Source organism: Myotis yumanensis, unplaced genomic scaffold (assembly GCF_028538775.1).
Source record: "Myotis yumanensis isolate MYYU_CA2020_CCGP unplaced genomic scaffold, mMyoYum1.0.hap1 SCAF_1, whole genome shotgun sequence".
In the NCBI taxonomy this organism is placed as follows: Eukaryota; Metazoa; Chordata; class Mammalia; order Chiroptera; family Vespertilionidae; genus Myotis; species Myotis yumanensis.
The window spans coordinates 105,364,657-105,386,720 of NW_027223752.1; the positions used below are offsets into that span (position 1 = coordinate 105,364,657).

General features: G+C 36.3%; 1 protein-coding gene across 6 annotated transcripts in view; it reads right to left on the minus strand.

Annotated features, from left to right (window-relative positions):
• The window catches only part of ARHGAP12 (Rho GTPase activating protein 12), a 193,798-nt gene that overhangs the window by 26,026 nt on the left and 145,708 nt on the right, over positions 1-22,064 (minus strand). For 5 of the 6 annotated variants that reach the window (XM_070429019.1, XM_070429010.1, XM_070429001.1 and 2 more), the window contains 2 exons: positions 20,833-20,907; positions 7,945-8,006 (listed from right to left, as the gene is read on the minus strand). In XM_070429019.1, the coding sequence (XP_070285120.1) occupies positions 7,945-8,006; positions 20,833-20,907 (137 nt within the window). The remainder of the gene's footprint in view (positions 1-7,944; positions 8,007-20,832; positions 20,908-22,064) is intronic. The other variant, XM_070428980.1, reaches the window with a different exon arrangement.

Here is a 22,064-nt window from a genome sequence, read left to right on the forward strand (position 1 = left end):
AGAAACAAAAGCACTAACTCAAAAAGATATTTGCTCCTTCATGTTCATAGCAGCATAATTTACAATTGCCCAGACAAGGAAACAACCCAAGTGTCCCCTGATGGATGAATGAATAAAGAAGTTGTGGTATATATACATATAATGGCATATTATTCAACCATAAAAAATAAAAGGAAATCCTGTCATTTGTGACAACATGGATAGACCTTGAAGGCATTATGCTAAGTGAAATAAGTCAGACAGAGAAAGACAAATACTATATGATCTCACTTATATGTGGAATTTTATAAACAAAACAAAACTCATAGAAAAAGAGGCAGAAGGTGAGGAGGAAACTGGCCTTGCAGAACTTGTTATCTAAATGCAGAGGCCATGGAACTGTGAACAATGCACTGCCCTGCAAGGGGGTGGGTGGGTGAGGGGAGGGTAGGGTTGTTATGCTGGTGCCAGGACAGACCATCGGATGTGGCCTGACACCTGGGGGCCTTCCTGCAGGGCCACGAAGGGGGGCAGGGGGCATATCTGCAAGACAAAGACCCCAACGGGATATATATAGACAGGCTCTCTGCATGTTTCTTCACTCTGATTTGGAAATTATTCCCAGAGTCCACTAGTGTTAATAAACGGGGTCCCTCCCTTTCTCTAGGAAGCGTGCTTGGTATTTCTTTGGTCTTCTGTAACAAAGGTAGGGGGAGGAAAGTGGTCAAAATATACAAACTCACAGTAATAATATAAGTAAGTACTAGGCATATAATACAACATGATAACAATGAGTAAATCATATGAGTTCTCATCATAAGGAGAAAATATTTTCCCTTTTTCTTTTCTTCTTTCTTTTCTGTTTATTGTATCTATACGAGAAGATGGATGTTAGCTGAACCTGAAGTATGGTACCTATTTGCTTTGTTTAACAATGGACAGGTTATTTTGATTTTCTGAATTTTATAAATCATCCCATTCGATTGAATGCCTTATTGATTGAATGACTATCCCATTGATTGTGATCTTACTGGTTATCGAAGCACATTCTTCTGTACCTGGGAAACAGGACAGCACAATTACCCTAAATTGTTTTAGTGGCCACAGGTGGTGCGTTCCAGCTGACTTAGTGGTCCCGAGACCAGAACAGCACAATTACTCTAAATTGTCCTGACAACTCAGTGGTCAGGAGACCCGAGGGCTCTAGATAATGTGTCTGTCAATTCAGTGACCCCGAGACCCGAAACTGTAATTAACATGCTTAATTCTGCTCTGTAATCTGCTTTTTTTGCGAGCCAGGTGCTTCATTCCAAACCCTGAGATGTAATCAATACCTGTGTGATTTTTTGCCTATATAATCCTGGAACTGTGACCAAATGGCTGCTATGAGATTTGGGAATGACCCCTCATAGTCCCGGATTGCAATAAACGTGACTCTTTAATTCGACTTCTTGAGGCGTCCTTCTGTGATTCGCGGGGTACATTACAACAAACCTATTATGGTAATCATTTCACAATATATGTAAACCAAACCATCTTGCTGTATGCCTTAAACTTAATACAGTGATGTATGGCAATTATTTCTTAATAAAACAGAGGGGAAAAGACAAATATTCTAAATTTCAAAAAACGTTTGGGGGGGGGGGGGGGCCCTAGCCGGCTTGGCTCAGTGGATAGAGCGTCGGCCTGCGGACTGAAGGGTCCCAGGTTCGATTCCGGCCAAGGGCACATGCCTGGGTTGCGGGCTCCATCCCCAGTGTGGGGTGTGCAGGAGGCAGCCAGTCAATGATTCTCTCTCATCACTGATGTTTCTATCTCTCTCCTTCTCCCTTCCTCTCTGAAATCAATAAAGAAATATATATTAAAAAAAAAAAGTTTAGGGGGGGATGGAAGATATCTGTAATAGTGTCAAGAATAAAAACAAATTAGGAAAAAAAGTTTACTACATGCAAGTTTCTATCTATTTATCTTTTTATTTCCTGTTCTTTTTGCCTATGGATCTTCATGCATTTGGTGAATGGCTGTTCTTAATGATTAAGATTCATAGTGGATTTATTCACTGTGCTTTATCATTTAAAAGTACTAATCTTTGTGATGCTTAATGCTTTTAGCCTGAATTGAACTTGTCTGCTATCAAGATTCCTATTCCTGATCTTTGCGTATCTTTGAAAAGCTTTTTTTTTTTAACTTTTGTGAATCATTTTTAGATGTCTCTTTTATATATAATATTTAGTTGGGTTCTGATTTGTGCTTCAGTCTGAGCACCTTTTACTTTCAATAAATGAGTATAGTTGATTTACATTTGTTGAAATTGTGATATGATAGATATGTTTGGTGCTTGTTCTGTCATTTTATTTTCATTTTATTTTACTATTTTGTTTTGTATAGATGTCTTAAAATATTTCATAATAATTTATTATTTGTAATTTTTTAATATTCAATCTCTGTCCTTAGATAATATCTACTGATTCCCTACATTGAAAAATAGTAAAATATATTTCCACTTTAAATAAACTTCAGCTTAATTTTCAAAATAAAAATACTATAGAAGTAATAAATATATATGTGAGAACAAATACTGAAATTTGAACACAATTAACAATAACTGCTTCAAGGACTAAAGCACTTCTGTGAATGAGTTGCAAGCAGAATTAATCACATTTATTTTTTCATGGAACCCAATTTTTTGCCAGGAAAAAAAACAAACAAACCACAAAAAACAATTGATGGGCACATTCTGGTTACTTAGACTTGATTATCTGGCAAGTAGACATTATCTGAAAAATAAATCTCTTTCATTTCAAAGACAATAAATGTGTTTGAAATGACATGTTTACTGACATGTTAGATGTACAAGGTAGATTCAGGAATAAAAGTAGCACTCAAGATCTAATTGTGAGCATTCACTGGATACTGGAGTGCCGCAAAGAATTTCAGAAAAAGGTTAGTCTTATGTTTTGTAGACTACAGTAAAGTCTTTGTGACCATCATGAAAAGTTCTGGGCTGCTCTGAAAGCAATGGGCGTGCCTCAGCACTTGATTGTCCTAATGTGTAACCTGTACTATGGACAGGAAGTTGCTGTCACAGAATATGGACACAGAATGGTTTCCTATAGGCAAAGGTGTCAGACCAGGGAGCATTTCATTTCCCTATTTGTTTAATTTATACATACAACATATCATACAAAGAACTGGGCTAGATTCAGAGGAAGGAGTGAAAATTGGTGAAAGAAATATCAATGACTTAAGATATCAGTAACTTAAGATATGCAGATGACACCATCTTACTGGTGGAAAGTAGCAATGACTTGAAACTTCTGATGAAAGTCAAAGAAGAAAATGCCAAAGCAGAACTGCATTTGAATATTTAAAAGACAAAAATCATGACTACAGAAGAAATATACACCTTTAACCTAGACAATGAAGAAATTGATATTGTTAAAGATTTTGCTTACCTTGGTTCAGTCATCAATTCCAATGGAGACTGCAGCCAAGAAATGAAAAGAAGGCTGAGACTTGGAAGGGCAGCAAATGAAGAATTAGGAAAGATCACGAAGAGCAAGGATATGTCATTAGAGACCAAGATTTAAGGTCATCTACACCCTCGTATTTCCAAATACTATGTACTGATGTGAAAGTGGGACATAGTGAAGAAGGCTGAGAGGAAAAAAGTGATTCACTTGAAACATGGTGTTGAAGGAGAGCTCTAAGCATACCCTGGACCACCAGAAGGATGAACAAATGGATCCTAGAGCAAATTAAGCCTGAGACATTGCTGGATGCAAAAATCACAAAACTAAAACTGTCCTACTTCGAGCACATCATGAGAAGACAGGGTTCTTTGGAAAAGACAATAATGCTGGAAAAAGTAGAAGACCACAGGTAAGGGGAACACAAAATATGAGATGCACTGACTCCATAAAAGAAGCCATAGGCATGAGTATACATAAGCTGAACAAGGCTGTTGTGGACAGGACATGATGGGTATCACTCATTCATCTTTGGTGGCTAAGAGTCGGAGCTGACTCAATGGCACATAACACACATTTGTTGACAATAAAAAATTAAAATTTCAAAAAGAAAGATTTTGGAAAACTTGGCATATCTGCTTCTGTGAAGTTGTCAATTTTCCATTACTTAGTGACTATTCTGATTTGTAATTCTTTGATATAACAATAAAAAATTAAAATTTCAAAAAGAAAGATTTTGGAAAACTTGGCATATCTGCTTCTGTGAAGTTGTCAATTTTCCATTACTTAGTGACTATTCTGATTTGTAATTCTTTGATATAATAAAATAAAGTGTCAACATCTGAAATCAGTAAACTTAAACCAGTATTTTCCAAATGACCTACAAGATGCTATAAAATTATGCACGGGTAAAGATTCATTTAAAGTGCAACACAGATGAATGAATTTTCATGGTTTTTCAGTATTCACTGAAACTAACATTTGTGGAGTTTCAGTGCAACAGAAAAAAATATGTACAATAATCTAAGAAGGCTATTAAAATATTCTTCCCTTTTTCAACTTTATCTGTGTAAAGAAAGATTTTCTTCATATACTTCAACCAAAATAATGTCACAGCAAACTGATTACAAGCAGATATGATAATCTAGCTATCTTCCATTAAGCCAGATATTAAAGATTTGTGAAAATGTAAAACAATATAATGCTTCTCATGGACATTTTTTTTGTATTGGAAAATACAGGGGATTTTCTTCATAAAAATGTTATTCATGTGAACAGGTCATTAACTTTAAAAATTAATAAATATTCTTAATTTTGTTTTAATTTCTCACAGTAAATAACAATAAACTATATAAACGTAAGTTATTTGCAGTAATTAATGATTTTTAAGAGTTTAAAAGGTCCCTCAGATCAAAATATATGAGGACCACTAATATACTGGAAATGCAAAGACTATTTTGTTCAACTCTATGTAAATTTGATGATAAAATGGATGATAGTCTTAGAAAAATATAAATCAACAAAAATATTCCCACAAAAAGTAGAAAATCTATAACACTATCACAGTTAAAACAACAATAAAAACCAAGTGGCCAAAGAATTATTTTTACTAAATACAGTCAAAAGAGAAAAATAAAGACCCAATTTACAAGTGATTTGTACTGAAGAACAGTTTAAGGAACAGACAGTTGCAGTATTTGTAACGCAATTTTCAAGCACTAAAAACTTCCAATACTAAAATTGGACAAAGAAAGTTCAATATAAACATAGATTTGATTGCTCATCCACATATATTTGAAAGCTCAACTACATGTAGATTTTAAACCTTTCTTAAACAACAGACTGATCTCATTTGGACTATAAAATCATAGCATTTTACAAATTTTTAAAAACTGGAGAAAATGCAACTTAGTTTACAAAGACATCAACCAAACAAGCAAACAACTCAATAGAAAAACTAAGGTAAGAACTGACAATTCAACAACAAAAATACAAATGACTTAAGACACTCTATCCCCCCCCCCCCCACACACACACACACAAAGACAAATAAAGAATACCATTTTCTCTCTAATCTCTTCTAGCAAAGATCAAAGAATTTGAGAACATATTAAACTGCAAAGGTGTGGAGAAATCCACTGCTACTGAGAGGTATGGACTGATTCAATGTTTTAGAGAATAATTTGGAACACTATGAAGATGACCATTGAATATGGCCTAGCAATTCCACTTTTATAAAATTTACTAGTAGCCCGGTGCATGAAATCTGTGCACATTAAAAGGGAATTAATTAGCGGAAATATTTTAATATTGCTATTTGCCCTTTCTCTATAACAGAAGTGTGAGAGATGAAAGGAAATTAGTAAAATGAATATGAAAATAATATATAAATTTAATAATAAATAAACAGTAACAAAAGGATATAACAGAGGCATGATATAAAAATGACAAAAACATGATATGAAAACAACAAAAACATGATATAAAAACAACAAAAACATGATATAAAAACAATAGTGATGCAAACAATGACTGAGAAAGTGATTAAACTTATTCTAATATCTCCCTGTATACCACATTAACAGTGAAAACACTTTCAGAGTGCTTGACTAATTTCCCTTGTGCTGAAGTATGTAGAACTTTAATGTCACATTCTCTTTGAACTCAAGAGAAAGCAACATATAACTGACCATGTGCAAAAACGGGTTCAGGTAGGAATATGCCTACTCTGTCTAGAGTTTGTCCTTGTGATTTATTAATAGTCATCACAAATGCTGGCATCACGGGAAACTGTCATTGAATCAATTTAAATGGGAGGCCAGTGTCAGATGAGGACAAATCAATTCTTGGAATCAGAACAACCTCTCCCTCTGCAGATCCTGTTAATACTTCAGCTTCAATAATATTAGGTCATAATCTTTTTATAATAAATCTGGTACCATTACAAGGACCCCATTCACTATTAAGATTTCTCAAGAGCATGATGATTGCACCCACTTTCAATTTTAATTTATGACACAGCATTCCCGAAGGAGTAATACTATTAAAAAATTCGATGGGAAAATTTTCTTTTTCAGCATCATCTGTGGAATCAATGGAATCATCACTCAAATATGTGTGAAAATCTCCATCGAGTATATCCAAAATTTCTTCATTTAATTTTTGAACGTGATCATTTTTTGGACAAAGAATTGCACATTTAGATATATTTTTAATATTATCTATAGACATAGTATTTCCAAAGGTAGCTTTAATAATAGATGCATTACAAATCATTTCACAGGGGATTTCAATAATATCCATTCCTAAATGAAAAATGCTATCACCGAGAAGTAAAATTACAGCAATTCCTGTAGACGCTGTGGTTAAAACAGTACTACCATGACCTCTAATATAATGTATTAAAACTTTATAAAGATATGCCTCCACGCTCCGAGGGCTGGTTCCTGCCTCAAAACTCGCCCTCCCAGGAAACAGCTCGGAGAGGGTGCAGCCCTTGGCAACTCAACCCAGGACTCAGTGCCTCTATGCTCTGAAAGCCGGTTCCTGCCTCAAACCTCGCCCTTACCAGAAATAGCTCAGGAAGGGCACAGCTGTGGCTAAGAGGACCCAAGACTCAGTGCATCCACGCCCTGAGAGTGTGTTCCTGCCTGAAACCTCGCCGCCCTCTCGGGAAACAGCTCGGGAGGGTGCAGCCGTTTCCAAGACAACCCCTGCAGGACTGACTTCCTTCCGGCTGGTTGAGCCTCGGTCGCGATGTTACACCAGGGTTTTTATATAAATAAGATTCTATTTATATACTTACAGGCCTATTTATATACTTACAAAATAAACTATGCAAGACACTAGGTATAATTTTGTTTGTAATAGCAAAAAAATGTAAACATCATAAATGTCTACCAATAGATAGGCATATTTACATACTTGCAAATAATGAATAGTTCAATGAACTGTGATACAGCCATACAATATGTAACTATGCAGCAGTCACAAACAATGTGGCAGCTCTGCATGCAATGAAATGAAACCGTGTCCAAGATAAACTGTCAAAAGATTGTACTTAAAAATTAATCTATGCACATACAAATATATATATTTTTTCTCTGAAGGAAAATACTACATCTCATTAGATTTAGCTTGTTGCCTCTGGGGAAAGGAACTGATGGCTGGGTGACCGACTTTTGATTAAATATTGTGCATACCTTTGTTTTTTTGTCATGTGCATTTATTACTTACTAAAAAAATTTTAATAAAGCTAATCCTTGCTCAGAATCCTCTGCCTTTTTACCTCTAATTTAATTTCACCTTAATATGTCAAGACAAAGAAAACATTTCATACATTTCATGACAATAATACATACATTATATTAGAAAATATATTATTTGAAATTTTTATAGACTTTTTAAACATTTCTACTAGCATATAATTAAATTCATGTTTTCTTTATTTCAATCAGATGAAACATATCAGAACATTTATTATTTGTGTACTTACCGAACCTTTTTTCCATTTTCAGTAATTTTTGTTACATTTAATAATCCATATTTCTCTTGACCCTATGGAACAGAGTAATATATATATATATCATTCATATAGACAATGAAGTCCAAACCTTTACATATGACTGGATCAAAATGATCTGATACTCTAAAAATTAGCTTAAAAGAAACGATTAGTTTGTATGTACTGTGTTTAGTTCTTTTTAACACCTTGCTGACCAGTCACAAGTATACTCGTGTTTCCGTATCCAAACATTGCTGACCCATCAGAAGTTAACTCAGGTCTTTTTCTCAACTCATTAGTATTTTCAGAGATGTGACAAACAATATATCTAATTCTTTAAAATACATCGCATTCTTTTTAAAATACCACATTGCAGCAGAGAAGACCATTTAAGTAAATTATGTGCAGGTACTTTATCTGTCAGACTTTGGTAGTCAGCTGGAAGATAGTACTTTGTCAGAAGATAGTAATGAGTCTGACATTAGACCATCATGAAGGCAAGAGAGAAATGTGATAGTATCTGACAGTGAAAGTGATTCTGAAGAATGAGCAGAAAAAGACATTTTACCAGCCCTGGAGGATTTTATAAATGTTTCAGATGTAACTGTTCAATCTGAAAACCCACAAAGTATAAGGAAGCTTTTATTTTTTAAATTTTTTGTTGTAGTTAATCCTCACCCGAGGATATTTTTCCATTGATTTTTAGAGAGAGCAGGAGGGAGGGAGAGAGACAGAGAGAGAGAGAAACATCAATGTAAGAGAGACATATCAATTGGTTGCCTCCTGCACATGCCCCAATCAGGGTCAGGGATCGAGCCTGCAACCAAGGTACATGCCCTTGACTGGAATCAAACCCAGGATCCTTTAGTCCATGGGCCAATACTCTATCCACTGAGCCAAACTGGCTAGGTTCCCAATTTATTTTTTGATTTCACTACTTCTCAAATCAATTTATACCATCAACAAATGGAAAAATACCACAAAACCTCTGCTAAAGCTTCACCATAGACAGACGTTACTTATATTGATAGATACTAGTATAAAGAAGTTTCTTGGTTTAATTATATTGATGGAACTAACAAAGAAGCCAGAATAAAAAAATTACTGGTCAACCAATCCCTTACTTGAATCACCCATATTTCTTTTCTTTTCTTTCTTTCTTTCTTCCTTTTCTTTCTTTCTTTCTTTCTTTCTTTCTTTCTTTCTTTCTTTCTTAAGAAATACTCTATGTTCTTTTTATTTTTAATTGATTTCAGAGAGGAAGGGAGAGGGAGAGAGAGTTAGAAACGTCAATGATGAGAGAAAATCACTGATTGGCTGCCTCCTGCATGCCCCCTACTGGGGATTAAGCCCGAAATCCAGGCATGTGCCCTTGACCGGAATTGATCCTGGGACCCTTCAGTCTGCAGGCCAACACTCTATCCACTGAGCCAAACCGGTTAGGGCAAATTACCCATATTTCTAAAAACTATGACTGGATAGAGGTTCAAGCAAATACATACATTCTGTCATCTGAATGACAATTAACAAACAACATGTAACACAGACCATCTTTACAAAGTCAGACCTCTTTTGGATCACTTTACTTAGAAATTTAAATCTTTATATATACCAAAACAGCAGTTATCACTCGAAACAATGATTCCATGGAGAGGACGCATCAGATTCAAGACATATAATCCAGCAAAAATAATAAAACATGGAATTTTAGTGAGAATGCTTTGTGAAAGTAAAGAGTGGTTATATTTGTAACTTCAAGATATATAATACAGAGGGTGGGTGGATGGGAAAAGATCAACCGAAGAACTTGTAAGTATATGTGCATAACCTATGGACACAGATAATAGGGTGGTAAAGGCCTGGGGTGGGGGGTGGGGGCAGGCTAGAAGATGTAAATGGGGGAAAATAGGAGACATATGTAATCCTTTGAACAATAAAGATTTTTTAAAAAGATATATAATATAGGGAAAGGCAAAAAGATACAACAGACTATATTATCCATCTTATAGCCTTTTTTGGTTCTTGGCATCATATTTACCAAGATAATTACTACAACAGCATATCTACAGCTGAACTATTATTGAAGATTAAAACACTGGTCTGTGAACAATAAGGGAAACAGTAGGTTGCCAAAACTACTAAAAGAAAAGCAGCCAGCTACTCAGGCAAGTTCTGCCTCAAAATAGCCCGTCCAGCAAGGTGGTAAAAATATAATTTTTTTTCATTGCTTAAAATATTACAAAGAGTAGTACATTTGTCTCCTTTTTTCCCCCCTTGACCTTCTCCCAGCCTCCCCTACCCCCCACCCCCAGTGTCTTGTGTCCATTGGTTATGCTCATATGCATGCATACAAGTCCTTTGGTTGATCTCTTACACGCCCCCCTAACCCTCCCCAGCCTTCCTGCTGTAAATTGACAATCTGTTTAATGCTGCTCTGCCTCTGTATCTATTTTTGTTCATCAGTTTATAATGGTCCCTATTATCCATAAATGAGTGAGATCATGTGGTATTTTTCTTTCACTGATTGGCTTATTTCACTTAGCATAATGCTCTCCAGTTCCATCCATGCTGTTGCAAATGGTAAGAGTTCCTTCTTTTTTACAGCAGCATAGTATTCCATCCTGTAGATGTACCAGTTTTCTAATCCATTCATCTACTGATGGGCACTTAGGCTGTTTCCAGATCTTTGCTATGGTAAATTGTGCTGCTATGAACATAGGGATGCATATATCCTTTCTGATTGGTGTTTCTGGTTTCTTGGGATATATTCCTAGCAGTGGGATCACAGGGTCAAATGGGAGTTCCGTTTCCAGTTTTTTAAGGAAACTCCATACTGTCTTCCATAGTGGCTGCACCAGTCTGCATCACCAGCAGTGCACGAGTGTTCCTTTTTCTCTGCATCCTCTCCAGCACTTGTCGTTTGTTGATGATAGCCATTCTGACAGGTGTGAGATGGTACCTCATTGTTGTTTTTATTTGCATCTCTGGGATGATTAGTGACTTTGAGCATGTTTTCATATGTCTCTTGGCTTTCTGAATGTCCTCTTTTGAAAAGTGTCTATTTAGGTCCTTTGCCCATTTTTTGATTGGATTGTTTATCTTCCTTTTGTTAAGTTGTATGAGTTCCCTATAAATGTTGGAGATTAAGCCCTTATCGGTGATAACATTGGCAAATATGTTCTCCCATGCAGTGGGCTTTCTTGTTGTTTTGTTGATGGTTTCTTTTGCTGTGCAGAAGCTTTTTATTTTGATGTAGTCCCATTTGTTTATTTTCTCTTTAGTTTCCAATGCCCTAGGAGATGTATAGGTGAAGAAATTGCTTCGGCATATGTCTGAGATTTTGTTGCCTTTGGATTCCTCTAGTATTTTTATGGTTTCCCATCTTACATTTAAGTCGTTTATCCATTTTGAGTTTATTTTTGTGTATGGTGTAAGTTGGTGGTCTAGTTTCATTTTTTTGCATGTATCTGTCCAATTTTCCCAGCACCATTTATTGAAGAGACTGTCTTGACTCCACTGTATGTTCTTGCCTCCTTTGTCAAATATTAATTGAGCATATTGGTTCGGGTCGATTTCTGGGTTCTCTATTCTATTCCATTGATCTATATGTCTGTTCTTGTGCCAGTACCAGGCAGTTTTGAGAACAGTGGCTATGTAATACAGCTTGATATCTGGTATTGTTATTTTCAGTAATTCTATAATTTAAAACTTCCTCTTTTCAAGTCATAGCAGCCCTATAAAGTATTCTGCTATCAAATTAGATTTCCATATAAATGCTACAAGTCAGAACTGGAAAAATTATTTGTGACTTTCTGTTCCAAGAAAGTGATACAATGTTATGATAAAATACCACAAAAATGAATTACTCTGCTGTTACTTTACAACAATATAGTCTGAAAATTATTTAAGATACTAACCCACTTTGTCAAAATGTAAAAATATATAGGTAGAACAAATGCAGCGACTGTATTTAATAAACTACTCAAAAGCAATGGCACTATGCATAGAATTAGCCTTAATGTGGCATAAAAAATTCAGTATATACTTCATTAAACATATTATAAGATGGCAAATTGGGCCCTGGATAAACTACATATATTAGTCAGTTGATGTCAAAAATAGTGACATAGCTTTAATCACCAAACCCTATGAAGGTAAAAGTCACTATGCTCAAGTTAAGTGTTATTTTTAAATTACTTCAGGTGGAAATAAAGAGCACTTCCTCATTGTTTTAGCTTCCTATATTCAAATGAATTTAATCAAAATGAATTGGTGCCTATAGTAACCATCAATTTTAGTAAGCACTGTATGTACATGACAGAGCAATTTTGTTTTAGCTGAAACACATACACACATACAAAAAAAATTCCTAATTCAAAATTTATTTATATTTAACTGACACCTTAGCTATTTTCTCCATGTATTTTAATTACAAAAAATAAGTATTTCTTGTATGGGAGATAAACACAATATAAAATATTTCCTCAATAATATCTAAAAGGTAATGTTTGAAAGTTTTGTCTGGTCTGATAAAAACTCACATCTATAAACTCACATCTATGGCATACTGTTGCTGACCCACATTTTTTGTATACCGGGAATTTGAGAAACACTCATGAAGTTTTACTATAATTCTTTCAAAAAGCATAGGTTAGATTGCCTTAGATATGCAAGTCTGATACTTTTCATAAAAGCTCTTTGTTGTGTCTCAACAAAAACATCAATTACACAGTTGTAAGTGTGTGCACAGGATGTTCAGTAAGAACATTCCTCAATTTACTATCAGAAGTAGAGAGAAAAAATTTCAATGATATAGGAACTAAGTAACACCATTAATCTGAGAAGATGGGTACTGGTTATGTGAGCACAGGAACTGGAAGGATAGAGATAGGAATCAAGCCTATTAAAAAAAAATGCCAAAATTGAAACTGTGCAGAGCAACAAAGCAGAGGCAGAAAGGAAATACAGGTGTCAAAACACACAGAGATAGCCATAATGACAAACAGCCTATGCCTAAGGATGAGAAAGACACTCTATATCAGGGATTCTTACCTAAATCAATGGATGGATTAAAACTGGTACAAAATTTGTGCATGTATATGCATCATTCAAGAAAAAGGTCTAAAACTTTCACAAAATTCTCACAGGGATCAAGACCCAATTACTAATGCTCTAAGTATTAAGCACTCTAACTTGAATCCTATCTAATAAAGAGGGAATATGCCAATTGACCCTCTCGCCATCGCAAAGATGGCGGCGCTCACAGCCAATAAGGAGGGAATATACTAATTGACTGCCACGCCCTCAAAGATGGTGGCACCCACAGCCACAAGATGGCCATATCAAAAATACAAAAACAATTACCATCCAATGTGGTAAGTGCTGTGAGAAAGCTGTAACTAAATCAACCTGGGAGAGAAAGAAGGCTTCCTGGAGACTGACACTTGAGCTAAGGAGTAAGAGTTAGCTAGATGGAAACGAGATGAAAACAAAACAAAGAAATAGATAGTACAAAGGCACAGAAGCTAGAGAGAACATAACATGTGAGGGCCTTTAAATGTTCTCAGAGTATTGGATGAGGTGAAGTAGCAAGTAATAGCCAGTGAAAAGAATGAACTAAGGGTGGCAGACTGGGATCCAACTACAAAAGTAACCTAATAATTTCCATAAGAAATATTGAAAGCCTGAGCTAGGGCAGTGACAGTCAGAGAGTGAAGAGGGCCCAAATTTGAGAGAGATTCAGAAGACAATGTGAGGGTGTGGCATCTCAGCTTCAATGACACTTTTTTAGAGAAGCTTTCCCTGACCACTCTTAAGTAGGAGCTCCCTCATCCCTCCCATTATTTACTACTGCCCCCAGTTTTGTCTCTTTCATTGCACTTAATGCAAAGTATAATGATATATCCATTGGAGTACTGAATACTCCAATAGGTTATATGCTGGGATCATATCTGTTATGTTCATTAATATAAGACCAGTGCCTTACAAGTAGTTCAATACATATTTGTTGAAGTAATAAATCAACAAATTAGCAGTGCTATCACAAAAAAGAAATGTAAGAGAAATGTAACTTTCAAACACTGACGTTTCTGAATCTGACATAGAAGTGCCAAGTGGACAGATAAATAATACAGGTTTGGCTATACAGGTGAGAGATTTGGGAGAAAAAAATTAGACAGATCTTTATTTCATCAACTACCTGGTATATTTTCTCTACTTATTAGGATTAAAAATTAATCAATGTTTTTGTGTTGCTTAATAAAATAACTTCATAAAAATATCTTAAGTCTGGTAAAAAAAAAATGCCCATTTTCACACGTGAATATATCTTAGTCTAAATATAGTTGCTACTCAAAGAAAACTCCATAAAATAAGTAAAAATGTTTTAATAAGGGTTAGCAAAATATGATTAAATTTTAACCTAAAAAAACCTATCCTAATAAGGCAAGAAAATAATAAAATGCCAGTTCCATTAAGTAATTTGAGAAAACTTCCACAGGTTCATAATCACTTTGTAGACTCCAGAACTTCCAATCTTGCATTCATTTAGTAAAATAGGTACTTCCTAATTTGGGCTAACAAGTATTATGTATCAAAATCAATGCAGTCCATCATATTATAATCACATTCCAGATAATTATATTTTAATCGTTTAATACGAAGATTCTTGTAACACAGAAAAAGTAAACTTGCACAATGATATAGTGTTGAAAAAGACCCAGGAACTTCCAGAACAGATAAATCCAGAGACAGAAGGCACACTAGTGGTTGCCAGGAGGAGAGGGAAAGGGAGATGAAAAGATGTGCACCGACTACTTAATGAAAGGGGTGGGGAACGTCTGGCCTTCGGGCCATACAAGGCCCACAAAATCATTTGGTCTGACACTGCCAAGGCATTAGAGGTGAGTTAGTTAAATGTTTGACCAAATATACCAGGCTAATTTTTAAGTTGATAATTTTGCATGGCCCTTGAATGATGTATAAATATCCAAATAGCCCCTGACAGAAAAAAGGTTCCCCACCCCTGGAAGAAGTGTGAGCTTCCCTCTGAGGGATGAGAATGTCCTAAAACTAGATAGAAAAGATAGCTCTGCACATTGTAATATATGAAATATATACACTGAACTGTGCAGTTTAAGATGATTAATGGTTCATTTTGTTACACAAATTTCACCTTAATAAAAAATTTTTAAACCAGTGTTATTAAAAACTTAGATATTCAAATTATGTTTTAAAAAGGCTTTAAAATAATATTATTCAATGAAAAAAACTACCACACTTGTCCATTAATACTTTTGTTAAAGCCAGTGTTGAAATGTCCTTTTCTCCAAATGGATAATGTATTTTAATACCATAACTGGAAATACAAGTGAAAAAGTTCAAGTTTCCAAGTTGGATAAAATTTTACTCAGTAATCTAGAACTTTAAAATGCATATCCTAATAGGCACATTGTGACTGAGAGATTAGGTTTTTAAATCAGCCCACCAAAATCCTATTTAATCTGTACTTTAGTTACATTATAGAAAATATTATAAATTTTAAAACTGTACACACTGCTATTTCCAAAAATGATTTGAAGAGACTATGAAAAATAACAATGCACCCCAATTATACACTTATCAGTGCTTAGATCCCATCTCCACAATCTAATAACATTGACAATTCATCAGATAATGAAATTCAGCTTTATTACACCCATTTTTTAAATTTTAGGGAGTTAATTATAAAAAACAAAAGACTTCAAAAGTTCAAACTAAACTTGACAATTTTTTCAAAGCAGGATTACCTAAAGCAAAGCGCCTCAAGATCAAACATTACCGTTACACCACAATGGGAGCATCTGGATATATCATCATCCAAAGACAATTAAATAGGAAAACTTTTTTCTGTTCTTTTACTGAACAGCTACTATCTGGCACTGCAATAGGTATTAGGCTGACTCCATTTCTGCTCTAATGATGCTTTTCATTGTCTAGTAGGGAAGACAGACATAACATAGTTTCATAAAATAAATTTAAATAAAATTTAAATTTTGTTTTTAAGAACACTGTTTTATTTGTTTAGTTAAATATAATTAAAATGCATTTTCGGGAAAATGTTTAAGAAAAAGAAGAATAATGCATTTTGAAACTGAAATGAAATAAAAATAAGCATGTTTAAAATTTACATTAAGAAATAGAATTTTAAATCCGGCGTGATTAGAAGAGACTAAATGAAAATATGCTAAGTGAAAAAGGTCTGTCAAAAAAGACCAGATATATTACATGATTATATTCATATGAAATGTCCAGAATAAGCAAATATAGTGAGACAGAAAAGAAGATTACAGTATACTTAAGGCTTGGTGGGATCTAGAGGTAGAGGAGTGACAGCAAATGGGTACAGGTTTCTTTCTGAGATGATGAAAATAGTCTAAAGTTGACTATGATGATGGTTGCACATATTTGAATATACTAAAAACAACTGAATTATACACTTTAAATGAGTGAACTGTATAGTATATGAATTACATTTTAATACAGTTTTGATTTAAAAAAACTAAAGAACAGTTTGAAGAGGAAGATGGGCAATTTGCGGAGAGTTTCAGATGACATCAATAGCTAACTTGATGCCGAAACCGGTTTGGCTCAGTGGATAGAGCGTCAGCCTGCGGACTGAAAGGTCCCGGGTTCGATTCCAGTCAAGGGCATGTACCTGGGTTGCAGGCACATCCCCAGTGAGAGATGTGCAGGAGGCAGCTGATCGATGTTTCTCTTTCATCGATGTTTCTAACTCTCTATCTCTCTCCCTTCCTCTCTGTAAAAAATCATTAAATATATTTTTTTAAAAAAAATAGCTAACATGATGATATTACTAGTGGCCTAGTGCACGAATTTGTGCACCTTGAAAGGAACTGTGGGCTGCAAGGCTGCAGTGGGCACAGGTGCAGGTCTCAGCCCATCCTCCGTACCCCCGCCCGGCCCCTCCCACTGCGGCCCCCAATCCTCTGTCTGCCGGCAGCCCCACTCCCGCCACTGCCACTCCCATGCGCTGACAGCGCGGAGCGATTTGGGGCTGATGCCAGCTGCAGGTGCGAGCAGGGTCAGTGCTGTCAGCAGGTAAGAGTGGCGGCTGCTGCCCCTAGTGCCCCTCAGGAGCAGGGGCAGGTGGAAAAGCCCTCAGGGGCAATCAGGGCTGACAGCTGCTGCTCACACCCGCTAATGGTGCTGAGCGATCGGGACTGACACTGAGCGCCGGCAGCGGGTGCAAGTGGGGCCAGCACCGGAAGTGGGTGTGAGCAGTGGTTCCAATGCCGGCAGCAGGTGTGAGCGGCTACTGCCGGCACTGATCACCCCTCAGGAGCAGGGAAAGGTGGAGAAGCGCTGAGGGGCGATCAGGGACAGCAGCAGCCACTCGGACCCACTGATGGGTCCGTGCACCATCAGCGGGTGCGAGCAGCAGCTCTGGTGCCGGCAGCGGGTGCAAGTGGAGCCAGCACCAGCAGCAGATGCGAGTGCTGGGCGGGACTGCAGCGTGCAGGAGTAAAGAATTTTCAGTAACCACCAGAGGCTGGTCCTAATGACAGTGACCGGCGCCCTGCCTTGGTCTGGCGCCCCTGCTTACCTGCTCCACCATCCCGCCACAGCTGACACCCACCATGTTTCACGCTCTGCCGCCTGCTGCCTACTCCCGCCATGTTCCGCACGCCCCCGAGTGGCCAGCGCACATCAGAGTGACTGTTTATTCAGTTGTTCTGCTGTTCGATCTATTTGCCTTTTATTATATAGGATTTTTATCTCTAAATATGTAGCCTCCTTGTTCTTACCACTAAAGGCTTTATACCAACCAGATTTTAACTCACAAAAAGAAATGTAAATATCCTTGTATTAACTAAGAAAGAGTGAGAAAGATGGGCAAAATTCAGTGGAACCAGGGGAAAAGAAGAAAAGAGTAAAGGGAGAGGGAGAGAGGAGAAGTCAAGGAGGGCAGAAGCCTCAGTAAGGAGTGTCTGGCAGCATGGAGGAGGAACATTTCCCAGCATTCCCCATTCCGAGGGAAAGGAGTGGCTGTGTGGAAACAGACTGGCCTCAAAATTAATAGAGCTGTTCACTATTGTGTTTTTGTTTTTTTTTCCACTGGAAAGTACACAAAGAATAACAGAAGAAACACTGGTGAGGCAATTCCCTATGATGGCCATCAGAGGATACCATGAGTCCAGGATAGTCTAGTTGCTTTCAAACTTTTCAGAAAATGGCTAAGGCATTCTATATAATAAATGGCTAATATGCAAATATACCGAACAGCGGAACGACCAGTCGCTATGATGCGCACTGACCACCAGGGGGCAGATGCTCAATGCAGGAGCTACGCCATGGTGGTCAGTGCGCTCCCACAGGGGGAGCACTGCTCAGCCAGAAGCCGGGCTCACGGCTGGTGAGCACAGCAGCGGTGGCGGTAGCTTCTCCCGCCTCCGTGGCAGCACTAAGCATGTACTACTGCCAGCTTAGGCTTGTTCCTAAGCGTTGGACATCCCCTGAGGGCTCCCGGACTGCGAGACGATGCAGGCTGGGCTGAGGGGATGAACCCCCCCGAGTGCACGAATTTAGTGCACCAGGCCTCTAGAGGAAAAGTAATTTGCTAACAGTCCTTGGTAACTCTATATAGACCATTTACAATGTCCTATTTCTAAGATTACCTAGAAATTCCCTTTTACCAAAATATAATTTATAAACGATAGTAGGAATTATATTTTACCTATATTTAAAATAAGTTAAATAAGTTTTTTCTAGATGGACTGATAGAGTATGGTAGTAACAGCATCTTAGATCCATGCAATAATTCTTTACAAAACCACTAAAATCATGTTTACAGTTATCTACATTTAATACTTATAAACCCAGGACTGTGTTAAATAATACAAAAGATAAGAAGTAGAAATTTAGTCTCTATCTATCCCTTAGGAGCTTAAAACCTTAGTAGGGAGACAAGAGGTACATGAGGTAACTTTTCCACCATTCAATGCAATAAGTGACAGGAGTTTAGAAAAAAAAGAGATCACTAAAATGCTGAGGTTAGTCTGGCAAAGCCTCCTAAAAAGTCAGCATAGCATTTAACTGTAAAGTTTAACTAAAAAAAACCAAGGACATTAGAGGCAGGGGAACTACACCTGAGCAATGTCAGAAGGGAATGTGTACAGCAGGTGATATGAACCATGAAAGACCTAACTAGGTTAGGGAATGAAGAGTTGGAAAAGGAAAATTTAGCATCTGTAGAAATCCTTGACTCTAACAAATGGGAAACTATCTAATAAATAACAGTCTAACATACTTTCATAAATAAGGAATAACAATACAAGTTTATGTTTTAAAAAAGCTTTAAAACTTTTATTTACTCATTCAACAAACATTTACTGAAGAGCTACTATCTGGCACTGCAATAGGTATTAGGGTGACTCCATTTCTGCTCTAATGATGCTTTTCATTGTCTAGTAGGGAAGACAGGGATAAATAAAGGGTTCAAAGTTTATAGAAGACAGCCCTAGCCGGTTTGGCTCAGTGGATAGAGCGTCAGCCTGGGAACTAAAAAGTCCCGGGTTCGATTCTGGTCAAGGGCACATGCCCGGGTTGTGATTCTCTCTTATCATGGATGTTTCTATCTCTCTCTTCTCTCTTCCTTCCTCTCTGAAATCAATAAAAATATATTTTTTTTAAAAAAGTTTCTAGAAGACAGAAATGAAAAATTACTCTATTTCATATAATCAAGTATCATAATCAAATGCTTTATGTATTTCAGAGAAACCTGATCAAATCTAGATCAGGTAAAATTTTCTGAGGAAGCAAAGTTTGAACTTAGCTCTAATGAACAAACAGAAGTTAGGCAAAGATGTGGGAGAAAAATGTTTCAGTGGTCAGAGGAACAACAGTGCTAAAAAACAGGCTTCTTTGAGGAATGAGCAGAAGGGCAGTATAGTTGGAGGAAAATAAGCCTGGAAGAAGGATTAGGACCAAGAACTATGAGGTGAGGCTTGGAGAAGCAATCAAGAACCAGAGCATGCACAATCTTGTAGTCTTCATTAAAAATTGCAGTCTTTGCCCTGGCCAGTATGGCTCAGTTTGTTGGAGCATTGCCCCCTGCACCGAAGGGTCACAGGTTCGATACCCAATCAGGGCACATAGCCAGGTTGCGGGTTCGATCTCCAGTCAGGGTGCATATGAGAGGTAATCAATCAATGTTTCTCTCTCTCTCTCCCTAAAATCAATAAAACATATCCTCAGGTGAGGATTCAAAAACAAAAACAAGACAAAAAACAAACCTGCAGTCTTCATTCTAAAAGAAAAGAGAATCCATTGAAAGAGAAGAAAAGACTGGAGGGACTTCAGATACAGAGATCAAGTAAAATTTCATACCACTTAAGTCAAGTATCTAGAGAGAAGACACTTGGAGGTTTTTCAGTTTAGGGGAAACTCTCCAATATTCACCTAGCAAAGAATGGGCAATGTATTTTACAGCATAGAAAAATAATGGCATCTACGCTCATTAGGAAGGGAAATGCTTCTTACCTTTGGATTGCTGGCCTGAGGAAAAAAAGGTAAAGTATACCTTGATAGGCTTCTCAAGGGATATTTATATTTATTTTTAAAAATCAAATAAATTCATCACTTACAAAGACGATATATAAATTAATCATGAATATACCACATTTTGCACAGAGGCTTTGAAATCAATAAAATCTGACTTTTAATTTAAACCTATTTTAATTGTGATTATCTTTTTAAAAAACCAATAAAATTTAATAAAAGCCCAAGAAGTATTTAAACATTATACTTTGAGAAAATCAATTTACTGAAATTGATTGAAATAACTGGACTAAATTCTACTATAGCTCCTATCATACTAACTGTATCTTGGTGCTTTGGTGAAGAGGGAGAAGATTCATTTTCAGGAAAGCAGGGTTTTGAGGCAGGTGGAGATTCCTATAAGAAATTAATGAAAAATGTTATTCTAGCTTATATAATTTTATTTCTCCTTCTGCTCATAGTATGAGAGTTTACTAGAGGAAACTAGGAAAATTATTGTCCTTCTATATTGAGCTCCGAAAATAATATGGTACTGATTTGAAAACTACAGATATCATAAAGTTTACGAAATATGGCATATTTTATACCAATTAGTTAAATTTAAATACCACATGTAGAATTACTCAAAAGAAATGATGCATGTTGTCTTAAATCATGATGTCTCATCAGCTTAAATTAACCATGTTTAAAATAGATAAAATCTAAACACTTGTGATAAAAATGTAATAGTTACCATACTAATTTGCTATTGGTATGGTAGGTATGAATACCCAGGATTAGGCAAGGAATGGTCACAGGAATTATTTGATAACTGCGAGAATGAGAACTTTATTTTAGTAAATAGTTATGTTAGAAACTAAATTGTTATTAATATTTAAAGTAATTTACAGCTAACTTTCCAATTATTAGAAATAAGACTTTTAAAATACTAAACAGACACCTCCAATATAAAGATTAATAACTCACCAGAAAAAGAATTTAATTTCTAAGCCTATAAGAATACAATAGGGCAAACCAATAATGTTCATTTCTAAAGCAATTCTGCTTTGTCAATTATTAAAAATGGTATATGATTTCTTCCACAGATGTTTATAAGACTATTCATGGAGGATAAGACTGAAAAAACATTTTTAAATTTTTTTGGTATCAGCAGCCAAATTTAAATGGATTTAAATTTTTTCCATTCCCCTAGATCAGCGGTTCTCAACCTGTGGGTCGCGACCCCTTTGGGGGTCGAATGACCCTTTCACAGGGGTCGCCTAAGACCATTGGAAAACACATATATAATTACATACTGTTTTTGTGATTAATCACTATGCTTTAATTATGTTCAATTTGTAACAATGAAAATACATCCTGCATATCAGATATTTACATTACGATTCATAACAGTAGCAAAATTACAGTTATGAAGTAGCAACGAAAATAATTTTATGGTTGGGGGTCACCACAACATGAGGAACTGTATTAAAGGGTCGTGGCATTAGGAAGGTTGAGAACCACTGCCCTAGATGCTTTGAATAATTACAGGAAAAGAGAATTTTAAAAAATCA